The sequence below is a fragment of the Phodopus roborovskii genome, unplaced genomic scaffold, assembly GCF_943737965.1.
Source record: "Phodopus roborovskii unplaced genomic scaffold, PHOROB, whole genome shotgun sequence".
Lineage (NCBI taxonomy): Eukaryota > Metazoa > Chordata > Mammalia > Rodentia > Cricetidae > Phodopus > Phodopus roborovskii.
This window is the reverse complement of record NW_026126541.1, coordinates 414058-428021: the sequence shown is the minus strand read 5'-3', so window position 1 is coordinate 428021 and position 13964 is coordinate 414058. Positions and strand designations below refer to the sequence as shown.

Genomic DNA, 13964 nt, shown 5'->3' with positions numbered 1-13964 from the left:
CCCTACCCTCAGCTTCTTCAGCTCATGGGCCTCTCTTCCCCAGATTATCACTTATACCCCTATTATTTCCACTCTCTCTTTTGTCTTCCTCTCTTGGGCCCCTTGCTCTTGCTCCCCCCCCCCCACACACACACTCTGCCCTACTGCAGTCTGCTGGCCATGTTAAATCTACCACTTTTTTTCCCGTTCTGGACTCTTCCAGATGCCTCTGGCTGTACTCACCCTCATACGTGCAATAAAAACCATACCTTGGAGCAGTCATACCCTCAGCTTATACAACACTGATACTAGGGAGTGGGCTAATTTGCTCTGACAGGCCTGACCGTTGTTTTCGGGTAATGTGGAAGACCTCAGGACTTGGATGGCTGAACACTGTAAACTGGACTCAACTCACCATTCTAGTAGGAGCTTGGAAGACTAAAGTGCAGAGAGCAATGTGCATTATAGAGGCCCAGGTTTCAGAGGGGAATGATATTAGCAACTGGGCTAGTGATCACTCTTTGATACTCTGGCAAAGAATATAGTGGCCTTTTGACATAGATTTCAAGAGAGCCTAATAATTGCATTATTATTAGTGACTACTTTGTGTGTGTGTGTGTTTCAAGACAGGGTTTCTTCTCTGTGCAGTCCTGGCTGTCCTGGAATTTGCTCCTTGGACCAGGCTGGCCTTGAACACAAGAGATCCACCTGCCTCTGCCTCCCAAGTGCTGGGATTAAAGGAATTCATCACCCCCACCTGGCTAGTGGTCTACAATGAAAAGAGCAAGTGGGACAAAAAGAAACACAAAACGTACAGTTTGAGAAGAAAAAGTGCACCAGGAAATTTAATGCTGGTGCCATGGTTGTGCTGAAGGAGACAAAAAGAAATGGAATAAAGTGAGGGAGTGATGCCCTCAGGGCAAGACCCTAGCCAGCTAATCCAGCAATTTGTTAAAAAAATGTCTAAGGGATTAGGCCTGTTCCTAAAAAGCACATCGAATCTTCTGCAAATTTAATTCAAAGAAAGAAGCAAGTGAGCAGCCAAACTTGGCAGCATTTGCCCCAGGTTTGGCTTTAGAATCATGAAGGATACAGGAGTAAAGGGGCCCATGGACTCTTCCATCCAAGTTCAGGAAACCTGCAGTAGAATCCCTGCATGGAAGCCCAGAGAGGTCACTGTGTAAAGCTACGAAAGTCAAGCCTTGTTTTGTTGGAGAACTTAGGTTGTTGCAGACATCTATCAGGCAGAGCTGCAGAGAGCAAAGGGAAATGAACTGTGCTGCAGTCAACAATGCAGAAAGGAATCAACAATGCAGAAAGAAATGAGAGACTCAAACTAAATAAGCCCTTTGACCTCAGACCTGGAACTACAGGATTTGGAGTTTGCCCTGATGAGGTTTTTTCCAGTGTTTTCTTTTTGTTATAGTAATGTGTATTTTATGCCATTGTATGTTGATGTTATGTAATTTGCTTTTTTCATTTTACAGAGGTTACAATTAAGACATTGACTTCAGTGTCTGCAAGTGAGTGTTACATCTCTGGAGGGAAAGGAATCCTAACCTATCAGGAAGTTAGTCTGTATCTGGACCTGCAGGTATCCTGACCTATCAGGAAGTTAGTCTGTATCTGGACCTGTAAAGGGTCAGCTCTGGAGGGAAAGGTATCCTGACTTGTTGGGAAGTTAGTCTATATCTGGACCTGCAGGTATCCTGATCTATCAGGAAGTTAGTCTATATCTGGACCTGCAAAGGGACAGCTCTGGAGGGAAAGGTATCCTGACTTGTCAGGAAGTTAGTCTATATCTGGACCTGCAGGTATCCTGACCTATCAGGAAGTTAGTCTATATCTGGACCTGCAAAGGGACAGCTCTGGAGGGAAAGGTATCCTGACTAGTTTGGAAGTCAGGTTAAACCTTAAGCTGGGATAATGTAGGATGTAGCAACCCTGCTCCTTTCCTAGAGGGAGCCTTTGCAGCTGAGCTCTGCTCAGTTCCCCTAAGGGAATGGCCTAGCAGAGCTACTCATTTCTTTCTTTTTTATTTTATATAACAAAGTCCAATTAAATGAAAACAAACATTTATACACAACATTTGGGAATTTGGGCATTGTTCTTTCCAAACTACTTCCTGCTGGTAAGGGGCGCTGTCATGGGGGATTTGAAGAAGATTCAGAAATCCTGGCTGTAGTCTGTAAGGCTGCTTTGTCCAGCTGTTCTGAATGTAGGATCAGCTTGTACTTTGTTTCAGGCGGTCTGGCGTGATCAAGCCACGTTAGTCTGGAAGGAATCCACATCTTTTCATTTTCTGTGGAAACAAAAATAGAAATCTTTTTCCCCAGTAACTTGTCCTTCAACTTAAATTTTAGAGTCAAAGCATTTTTTTTAATTTATTATTTTACATGTTGATCCCAGTTCCCTCTCCCTCCCTCCTTCCTTTCTTATGCAGCCCAATGTTACTTCTTCTGCTTCACTTTGCTAAAGGGGAATCCCCTTCAGAAATGTAGAAATCTCCTTGGGCTCTGGTGAAAAGTTACTTTCCTGCTCTACTATTAGTGTTTCCGAGCAGACACAACTGTTTCTTCTTCTTCTTTTTTTTTTTCTTTTTTTCTTCTTCTGCTCAATCTTTCTGTAAGGGAACCTTTTTCTTTTTTTTTCTTTCTTTTTCTTTCTTTCTTTCTTTCTTTCTTTCTTTTTTTTTTTTTTAAGATTTTTGTTTTGTTTTGTGCTCAGCCCCTCTAAGGGAATGTCTCAGCAAAGATTATTTATTTGGGGAGGAGTCATCCAGAAGAGTGGCTGTCTCTGCCAGGGTGGGAAAGGACAGCTAGCAACTGAACATGCAGAGGCTTCTTAGGGGCAGAGTTTTTCCCAGGTAGATGTTTTGCTCAGGGATTGGTTAGTTTTTTTGCTCAGGGATTGGTTTAGTTGGTGAAGGACAGAAATGGTTCTGTTTTCTGGTCCAAACTGTTTCTTTCACTGGCCTTTTTTAACCTTTTGGCTCTATTTTCAAGGTTAAAGATATATTTATTTCACTGGCTCTGATTCTAGGGTCAAAGTGTGTTTCTTTGGCTCTGGTTTCTGAGTTAGGGTGCATTTCGTTTGTCCTGGGTTCAGGGCTAAAGCATTTCTTTCACTGGCTCTGGTTTCAATTGGCTGGCCCTTTTACCCTACAGTCTCAAATGAAACTATTGAGACTGAAAGACTACAGGGACTTTAATTCGGACTAAATGCACTTTGCATTATATGGGCACATGCCTATAGGAGGCAGAAAGTATGAAACGTGGTTTGAATGAGAATGACTCCCATCAGCTCATATATTTGGATGCCCGGTCCCCAGTCGCTAGAACTGTTTGTTTGGAAGAGTGGAGGTGTGGCCTTGTTGGAGGCCCCAGGGGTGGGCTTTGAGGTTCCAACAGCCTACACCATTCCCAGTTAGATTTCTATGGCTTGTGTGTGGATCAGATGTAAGCTTTCAGCTCTATCCCAGTGCTGTAACTGCCTGCTGCTATGCAGGTCATACACTAATCCTATGGAACCATGAGCCTCAAACTAAATTCTTTTATAAGTTGTCTTGGTCATATGTTTTGTCACAGCAACAGAAAAGTCACTAAGACACTTGCTAACTCCCTTTTCTACATATTTTCTCTCATTTGGCTCACATAAAAAAACCTCAAGATTGGTATAGTATCTTCATTTGACAGATGAGAAAACAGTCCCAGTCTCTTCTCCCTAAGGGCTTTTCCTGAAAACTGCACTCAGAACTCTCCTCCAACCCTGACACTACCTGATTTCTACTGTTTATTATTGGGATTCTCCTTTAGAATCATAAGTATGAAGATGAGGGTGTTTTTAATTCACTCCAGTGCCTCCAAAGGCCAACCTGGCACATGTCTGGCATTCCAGGAGCTACTAAAATGATGGATGAAAGTTTAGTTATCAGTCTTGCCTGCTAAATTTTAGTTTCCTGAAAGTGGAGCCAGCATTATCTATTGCGGTTAAATAAGGATCAGGATAAACAAATAGGCCGAATAGATGTTTATTCAGGGAGAAATAACTTACAACCTAGACAGATGAACACCAGGAAATTCAACCCGATCCTCTCCTGTCCGAGTCACGCCAGCAAGAGAGCGTTCCTGGTTCTTTCTCAGACCTCCTTCCACAGGTCACTTCCACCCATGGCTCCACCCCAATGGGCGTGGTCAGTGCCACAGAAGGAGACCAAGTAACTATCTCACTACAATTCCCCTTTTAATCTAAAGAAAAGACTTAGGCTTAATACAAAACTATATACAAAACAGTGAATAACAAGTGTGCTCTAAGAAAAGGAAAATTGAGAACAAAATGACCTACATATCTAGTCCTAGGGTGAAGGCATAACGGAGTTTACAATAGAGTTGTCCTAAGCTGGAAAACGTTAAATCTAGTACCTAATATATTTAACTAGGAAGAGAGATTAATAGCTGTGATAGTTTAATCTTCAACTTCATCAAGACCTGAGAAGGAAAATAATGATACTAGGGTAGACAGGAAGGGCGGATGGGCAACTTCCAAAAGGTGCAAGCCACTTGGACAGTCACCCTAGGTCTCACAGCGACGTTGGTACACCCAGATTTGGCTAAGGCCAAGAGAACTTGACAGACCACAACAACAGCAGAGAGGTAGAATGGCTGTCTTACCCTGACTTGGCAAGGTCCAGCAGTCTTCTATATTTGTCTCCTGCAAACACATAGGACTGCATGTCCAAATCAGTGGTCAAGGTGGGGGCAATTCTATGCCCAACAGGCCATTAGCTGAGGCGAGAATGAACTCCAGCAGGAGCAACAACAGTGTTCCGCAACCAAGAGAGCGTTCCTGGTTCTTTCTCAGACCTCCTTCCACAGGTCATTTCCGCCCATGGCTCCACCCCCAATGGGCGTGGTCAGTGCCACAGAAGGAGACCAAGTAACTATCTCACAACAATTATCCTGCATGGCTTCAGGGTTAGCCCAGTAAACAAATATTTGTTGCCCTAAGTCATCAAAGGATGAGGGGTGCCCCAGAATAAATTGACCCAACAGTTAATGATGTCAAAAATGCAAATATTTATTTTTATACTATACTTTACATCCAGCACTTGAAGAAAATGATTATGGTTTTAAAAATATAACCATTGGATTAGACACAATCCTTCATGATTATACCTCATCAATATCTATGGACACTATAAGTTAAGGAATACAATAAGAAAAATAATGGGGAAATTCAATTTAATTCACAAAAAAAATCAAGAGGAAATTTCAAGACTTTGATCAGAAGCTTTCAGTGCCGGTGTTATGTGCTACTGCATTGTAAACCGATGTTCAGAGCAGGCTAAGGAGAAGAATGCTAATCCTTTGAAGACATGATCTAAGAAATGGGGGAATCGGTTAGCCATCAACAAGTGCCTAGTAAGGATAGCTATGGAAGCAGCTACCCATCTTTAGAGAGCCCGAGCCTGCTTTACAAAACAAAGCCCATGGGGCAGCACTCATAAACAGAAGCATGATGACGATTTGCCATCTATAAATAATCTTCAGGTCACTGAAAGGATTCCAGCTGTGGCTCTTTTCTGGCATGAGAAGCTTTGCGTGAACACCAGCCATGGGATGACCTACTGATGGACCTTCTCAAAGTATTCTTTGGAAGCTGCTGGACTTGGCTTGATCTGAAAATTATAATTAAATTAGGTTAGAGAGACTTCATGATAGTAGTCTCAACAATGAGCTCAGAGCTCCAGTTTTAAATTAAAATTTCTTCACTTTTAGAGGTTAGCCTATTTTTTTTCCACCCATACTCAGCCAGCACCTCTGTAGGCTCTCTGGGCAGATTATCCTTGAGGCAGAGAAGACTTGGAATTGGGGCCTGATGCTTTGAGGAAAATAACATACCGTAGGGGACTCTGGTGTCCAGTTGGCAGGGCAGACTTCTCCGTGGCTCTCTACAAACTGGAATGCCTTCACCAAACGGAGGGTTTCTTCCACGCTGCGTCCCACTGGGAGGTCATTGACACTCAGGTGCTTGATGACGCCATTAGGGTCAATAATGAAGAGGCCTCTGCACAGAATTTGTCCTCATTAGTGTTAATAAGACTAAAGCCAACAGCTCTCATTTCTATCCTTTTATATCTTTGATTCTCTTTTAGTAAATTCATTAAGCTGTCAAATGCTTAAAAATGGGAATTTTAGGGAATGAAGAGACTGCTCAGCAATTAATAGCTTGTACTATCTATCCAGAGGACCTGAGTTCAAAACTGCCTGTAACTCCTGCTCCAGGGGCCCTGACAGCTTCTTATGGCCTCAAAGAGCAAGTCTATTTGCATGCACATACTTCCACATAGTTACACACACTTGACTAAAATTAAATCTTGGGGCTGGAGAGATGGCTCAGTTGTTAAGAACACTAGCTGGTCTTCCAGAGATCCCGAGTTCAGTTCCCAGCAACCACATAATGGCTTGCAACTATTTGTAATGAGATCTGGTGCCCCTGTCTGGCCTGCAGGGACACATGCAGACAGAACACTGTATAAATAATCAAATCTTAAAAGAAAGAAAGAAAAGAAAAAAAAAAAAAAAAAGAAAACCAACCTGGAATTAGTATTATACAAAGTTTTTCACTTTTTAGTAACGACAGATGCTTTGATAACACCAGGCCACCATGTAAAGCATGCATTATGGGGACAATGCAAAACTGTACCCCTAATGGGATCTATCTAAAAGGAAAGAACCAGAAACAGTAAAGAACTTTTCTTTCCTTAGTGACCTAGCAGACATTCTTTAGACTCCTGTATCAGACTCTGGTAAAGTAACTACATATATGAAGGGGAAGAGATTACGTTGCTTCCATCCAGTGAATATTTAAAACTTTCCAATTTATTTATTTATTTGTATGTGTGTGCCACCGCACACATATGAAAATACCTATGAAGTCCAGAAGGTGATGGATTCCCTGGAGCAGGAGTTACAGGTGGCTGTAAGCAGCACAATGTGGGCCCTGAAAATCAAACTCTGTCCTGTGCAGTAGTAGTGAGTATCCATAACTACTGAGTCATCTTTCTAGCACCTCACAATTCCTTTTAATTTTTTTACCCATTCTCTATTAAGACCAGGCTGCCTGGAACTCACAGAGATCTGCTTCTTAAAAGAAGGACTTCAAGTGTCAACCATATAGGGAAAGGCAAAGTACAGAGGGGCTTCTGCCTAAGCTTTGTGACTGATCTCCGAGGAAGCCAGCTGTAGTCTCTAGAGAGAAGCAAGGCAGACCCAGGAAGGAGAAAGGCCCACAGACTCTGGGGTCTAGAGAGAAGACTAACTTATCAGCTAGACTCAGCTTTCTCTACTGTTAGCCCTAAACTTAGAAGATCTGTGGTGTGACAATGAATGTAATTCATTCCCATCTCTAAGGAACAGCTCTTACCTGAGTGCAATGCCAGCACCTTCCAACAGCACTCCGTAGTCTCTGGATATTTGCTTAGTTAAATCTGACAACAGCGTGATGTTCATGTGGCCCAAGCCACCATTCTAATAAAAAGGCAAACAGGACCGGTTTTCTCAGGTGGTTGGAAAAGGTCTGAACCATGTAGCAATGTTTAAAATTAACAACAATGGTAGTAAATAATAGTAAACTCACACAAGGGAGTTCTGTTTAACTTCCCTCCTGCAACCTGCCTAAAGTAGATACAGTTATATCTGGCATTATGTTTAGTTAAAGCAGTTGTGAGCTCCCATGTGGATGCTGGGAACTGAACCTGGATCCTCTTGAAGAACAGTGCTCTTAACTGATGAGCCATCTCTCCAGTCCCTATTTTCTTTTATAAATTGACGTTGTGTGTGTGTGTGTGTGGGGGTGTGTATGTGTGCACATATGTGAAGATGAGAGGACAACTTTGTGGCTCCAGTGATAGAATTCAGGTTGTAAGGTTTGCTCAGCAAGTACTTTACCTGATGAGCCACCTCAATGGCCCATTTTTCCATTATTTTAAAGACGAGGAAACCAAAGCTCAAAAAAAACTAAGTACTTTTTTCTTCAGGACATTAGAGTCTGACTGACCTTCCTTTATCTTTTTGAGACAAGGTCTCTCATGCAGCCAGACTGGCCTCCAGTTTACTATGCAGCCAATGATGACATTGAATTTTGGATCTTCTTGCCTCCCACTGAGATCACAAGCTGTGCTAACCCACCCAGTTTATATGGTACTGGGGAATGAACCCAAGGCTTCTTGCATATTAAGAAAAAGCTCTGAACACACCCTGCTCTCTTTTTCCAATTGTTAAAGCAGATGTTGAGATGAAAACTAATTTCTCAAATATAATTAATAAAGGCGTAACAATTCACTCAGGTCATTATTGTTAGTCCTGGGCCATACCTAATGAAATTGTGATTGTTTTTCCTACCATATTTCTAGACAACATCACAAAGAATAGTATAGCTAGCTACTACTGGTTCAAAGTACTGGCCTAAGAGGAAGCAAGTGATCCTAGCCATGTCCCCTGTCCCACTGAGCCTGTCTCCATTACTATTTGAACCTTGGAAAATATGTCCAGGGAATTGTCATTACCATTATTTACAGACTGCTGATAGGCAAGGATCTACAAACGGCCTACCTCAGGAGGACATGGCTCACTTGGTACAGAGCTTATCTAGTGTGCATGAAGCCCTGGATTCGATCCCCAGGAAGGCATAAACCAGGTTCTGATCCTAGCACTTAGAAGGTGGAGACTACAGGATCAGAAGCTCAGGGTCATCTGAGCTAACACATTCAGACCAGCCTGAAACACATAAGACACTGGTTTTGAAAAGAAGAGGGGTAGGAGGCAAGAAACTAACTTCAGACTGGCTATGCTTTGACAACCTCTAGGCTTTGTCCTAAATCTCTTCTGTTAGTACAATGGATAGAGGTAGCTGGGGAATAAGGAAAAGACACTACTCAATGATTAGTTAGATAAGAAGAATAAGTTTTGCTCTTCTGTACAATAGATGACTACAGGTAGAACATATTGTATTTTTCAAACTAACTAAAAGAGGATTTTTGTTTTCTTTTTTTGAGACAGGGTCTCTCACCATATGGCTCTGGCTGCCCTGGAACTCACTAGATAGACCATGTTAGCTTAAAATTTACAAAGATCCTCCTGCCTCTGCCTTCTGAGTGCTGGGATTAAAGTTATGAACCACCTGCCCAGTTAAAAATAGGACTTTGAATGTCATAACTACAAAGAAATGATTGGGGAAACAGTACTGAAAAGTCTGATTTGATCCTTACACAATATACACATGTATCAAAACATCACATTGCATCTCATAAATATGCAATGCTTCTCATCGTGTTCTATATTATTTATGATTTAGAAATGAAACCAAAGATGAATGAAATAAAACCAAGGAAAGGTGACTTATCAACCAACCTACCTTCCTTGGTGTATTGATCCAGGCAAGATGGCTAAAGTGGGAATCCACTGAAACTGCAACTACTTCACAGTTTACATCATGAAATTCATTGGCTTTGTCACTGAAAGCAACGATTTCTGTAGGACACACAAACGTGCTTGGGGAAAAAAGAAAGTTTCATCAGATCATGCAAAGATAAAAATTTCAGACATCAACAGTAAGTTGTCTAAAACTAAGTTGATTTGCTTAGGGGGTAAAAAGGGTGCAATCAGCTGGGCTGGTGGCACACACCTTTAATCCCAGAACTCAGAAGGAGTCTATTCGTCTATTCAGGCCAGCTTGTTCTATATATACAATGTCCCCGCCCCCTAAAAAGGGGTTGGGGGAGAGTAAGCTTCCTTTTTTCTAGTTGCTGGGTATGGTGGTGTGCACTGGGGAGGCAGAGGCAGGCAGATCTCTCTGAGTTTGAGACCAGACTCATCTACAGTGAGTTCCAAGACAGCCAGGGTTATGCAGTTACCTTGCCTCCATCAATAATCAATCAATCAATCAATCAATCTGCATGGGGTGGGGAGGCACACATTTGAAGACTTAACCAAAAGCATGTAACACAGAACTGTATTAAAGGTCAAGAGCATAATCCTATGATAAAGCACTTGCATAGCTAGTACAGCCCTGGAGTTTGATCCCCAGGACCACCAGAAAAACTAACAGGACCATATTAAAACTCCTCCATTAGAAGTAAGGTCATTTTCTCCCATTACACTCATCACATGAGTGACAGATAGCCAAGGCCAGTGGACAATAATCAGAAAGAATCTTCCTTTTCACAAGAAGAGGAATTTCATCATAGGTTAGAAACCAATATCAGCTCTCAGGGCATAAAGCACTATAGAATCACACTTACAAATCCAAAGGGTAGAAGAAAAGCACCAAGTATTTTCCCTTAAAGTCTTCAAGACTCAGCTCTTTGAACTCTCCATTGACAACAGCAGTACCCTTAAAATAGGGTGCATGCTGGGTGACAGCCGGGGTGTGGAATGAGGAACCTAAAAAAGACCACACATCTGTATGTAGCCTGTTATCCACCATATCAAGCACCCATGATTATATTTAAACTCCTTTTGTTGAAACTTATCAAATAAATTTATTATTTATCATGATTGGTGATATGTTATTAATAACTCAGTGAGATGGTTCACTTTAATTGTACACCTTAGGTATAGTAATTTTCCCTTCAGCACAGTTCTAAATTAAACACAAATCCAACTCAGTGGTAGGGAGAAGTCTGTGATAGAAGACTCCCTATAGTACTGATCCTTCTACCCCTTTTTATTTTTAAAAAACCTTTTCTCTCTTTTAGAGTATCATAAACTTAGAGTTTACCAAGTAGGCTAGCTGGACATAATACCACGTGCATACTACTATGTCTCCTTATATGTGGGTTTGAAGATCAAACTTGGGCCTTTGTGCTAGTTTACTGACCAATTTAGCTATCATTCAAGCCCTGAAGAGAATTCTTAAAAAGAACGAAAAACAGAAAGGCAAAAGAAAGCAAAGTCAGAACCAGGCTTAAAAAGACCCTCAGTAGGATTTGAAGGGTGGGTCACAGCTTTATTCCCAGCACTTGGGAGGCAGAGACAGGCAGAGCTCTGAGTTCCAGGACAGCCAGGGCTACACAGAGAAACCCTGTCTCGAAAAACCAATCAACCAACCTAAAAGAAAAGAAAACAAACAAAAACCCCAAAACAAAACAAAACAAACAAGCAAACAAAAAAACCATAGCTATCAAGCAGCAGGGTTGGCTCTTCACCTCAGTAGAAAGGAGCCTGGGAGGTTCTGATGCAGAAAGACAGCTGTTTTCAGGAAGATTAGGCTATCAGGAGGGTAAGACTGATGTAAGGCAATGCCCATAGTTATCTCAGTGAGAGGCGCTGAGGTGTGGTAGAAAGAACATCAAGAACAGATGCAGGGCATGTTTCAAAGCTGGGGTGGGGTACAGGTATAGCTTAGTGGTGTTCTATGTATTCATTTTATCCAGTGGTCTTCTTATTACTGAGTTGTTATAATTTAGTATCTTAGAGGAATATCCTTTATTAAGTATATTATACAAACGCTTTCCTTTTCCTAGATTATAGTTTTCTCCATTTTCCTTTTCCCCTCTTTCTTCCTTTCTGTTTTGTTTGTTTTGTTTACAGGCAGGGTCTCACATCAAGAAGGCACTAATTATATAGCTCAGGCTAGCCTAGAACTTGTGTTGATACTCTAGCCTCCTGCCTCAGCTACCTAAGTCCTGGAATTTCAAATGTGTACTGCTTTGTCTGGCTTTCTCCATTTTCTTTTTTTAATCCACTGAGACAGGGTTTCTCTCTATAGTCCTGGCTGTCCTGAAACTTCCTCTATAGGCCAGCCTGGTCTTGAATTCAGAGATCCATTTGCCTCTGCCTGAGTGGTGGGATTAAAGGCGTGTGCCAACACCACCAGCCTGCACTCATTTTCTTCATGCTCTTTAAGAGTAGATATTAAATGTCTGACACTGCCAAATATTCACTGTTCCCAAACAATTCCTTATGAATCTGGTTATCTCTATATAGTCTCATACTTCATTATTAAAGCTCTGAAGACAAATCTCATGCATAGTCAAGGTCCCTTTGCCTGGTTGCAACTACAAACACAGTAATACTTACTGGTGCTAAAGGCAAACTTTGTTTGGGCAGAGGCAGACCACACTACGTCTGACAAGCAGGTTCTTCTAGAAGCAACAGGCCTAAGAAACGCTGAGGCAGAAATACCCCGGGAAATGGCACTCACATGCTGAGCAACCTGGAAAGAGAAATGCTTTCTATTAGGAAGACTTTCTGGAAGGGAAACTAACATCTGACCTTGCTGCTGTGGCCCTTTGTCAATGGTGGCCTCAGCTGTCGGTTTGCCCTGTGAAACAAATACCAAATCAAATGAAAAGCAAAGTCCCTTTTTCTTTCTTCTTCCTTAAAGACTGAAAAGCTGATAGTATTGTAAGAGCAGGGCTTCAAGATTAAAAATCTACAGATGACTCCAAAAATTCAGGAAGGCTGGGCCAGGCTGAGTAGTTAGCTAAGCCCCCCTGCCCCCAATCTCAAGGTTTTTCTCAGAAAAAGTCCCTTCCAGGCTCTCAGTCGAGCAAAGGAATAGGGCAAAGCTCATACCCTGGGAAGTGTTTGCTCAACTTTGATGTCCAGGACGGCTCGTGGAGGAGGTAGGTGATGCCCTGAGCCCCACGATGAGAAAGAAGGGAGACGGTTGGCAAGATAGCAGGCTGCAGCCACCAGAGAAAAGCAGGTAACAGGGCAGAGTCCAGCCTGCGCGTGAGAGCAGGAAGCGGCTCCGGTTACTGTGGAACTTTGTTCACACGTAGATTTAAGTGTGAGCCCATGGCCACGTCAAGATGTGGCATCACCCCTTCCATGGTAAAGAAAGGAAAGCAAACAGTTTCAGAAATGAGAATTCAAGCCAGGCATTGGTGGTGCACACCTTTCATCCCAGCACTCGGGAGGAAGAGGCAAGCTGGTCTCTATGAATTCGTGGTCTATAGAGCGGGTTCTAGGGCAGCCAGGGCTACACAGATAAGCCTGCGGGGGGGGGGGGATAGAGGGAGGAAGTGAGGGAGATAGAAGTCACTTGCCCAAGGTCATATTTGGTGACAGACTTTAGAATACGGGACCCAATAAGCGGACCTACAAAGACAGCGCTGGGTGCTTTAGTAAGTGCAGAAGCAACAAGGGGACCCTCGACTCCGAGAGCTCAGAGTCTGAGAGTTTGCAAAGACTCCGGGAGCGCACACCCGCTGTGGCTAGGGAATAGGCTGTCCTGCGCAGGCCCTGGGGCCTTGCGGGCCGCAGGAGGCCTTTCTTCGGTGCAAGAGCTGAGGGCTCCCTCCTAGACCGGTTGGTTAGTGGCCAGCAGACCCAGGAGGGCGCGATCCGGGCCAGAAAGCAGCTGTGTCATGCGTCTGCCCAGCTGGCAGCCACTCACCGAGGACCAGAGAAACCTTCCCGCAGCGGCCGCCATCTTCGGTGCACGCGGGAGGCAAGGGAGAAACCAGCGAGCAGCTGGTCCACGCTGGGTGTGTGTCTTCTGCGTAAGGCGTGGTTTCTGAGCCGGGCCGGACCTCGTGAGCAAGGATGGGCTTACGGGGCGGGGCCGAGGCGGGAGGGGCGTGGCTTAGAGAGCGGAGAAGCACCCCTTCCTGCTCAGGGCCACAATCCGATTTAGCCTCCAGAGTAGCTGCATGCTTGTTTTCCTATTTGTTGTACCAACCTATAATGATCTTATGAAAGCTATGAAGCAGATACTTATTTCCACATTTCCTGTTGATTTTGTTTTCTTAACTTTGTGGGGTGGAAACTTTCTGTGAGAGAATCCAGTTCCCTTTCTACCTGAGATAGTCTTCTGGCTTCTGCATTAAATGGAATGAATTTAGTTGTTGAGTTTTTCAATATGCTAAGTAACTTAGAGACATCAAAGTTTAATGTGTTTGTAAACCTTTGGGATTGTGGCCTCTCCTCAAAATTGGGAGAATTGTGATACATTTCAATTCAATTTATTTGTTAACA

At 43.0% G+C, this 13964-nt stretch overlaps 1 protein-coding gene across 1 annotated transcript; it reads right to left on the bottom strand.

Annotated features, from left to right (window-relative positions):
* Positions 1–5041: 5041 nt before the first annotated feature.
* Prdx3 (peroxiredoxin 3) lies at positions 5042–13465 on the bottom strand. The gene is made up of 7 exons (XM_051199773.1): positions 13384–13465; positions 12060–12195; positions 10280–10421; positions 9394–9529; positions 7405–7508; positions 5880–6045; positions 5042–5656 (listed from the first exon to the last, which is right to left on the bottom strand). The coding sequence occupies exons 1-7, from the start codon at positions 13417–13419 to the stop codon at positions 5603–5605; spliced, it is 774 nt and encodes a 257-aa protein (XP_051055730.1). The 5' UTR covers positions 13420–13465; the 3' UTR covers positions 5042–5602.
* Between the last annotated feature and the right edge of the window lie 499 nt (positions 13466–13964).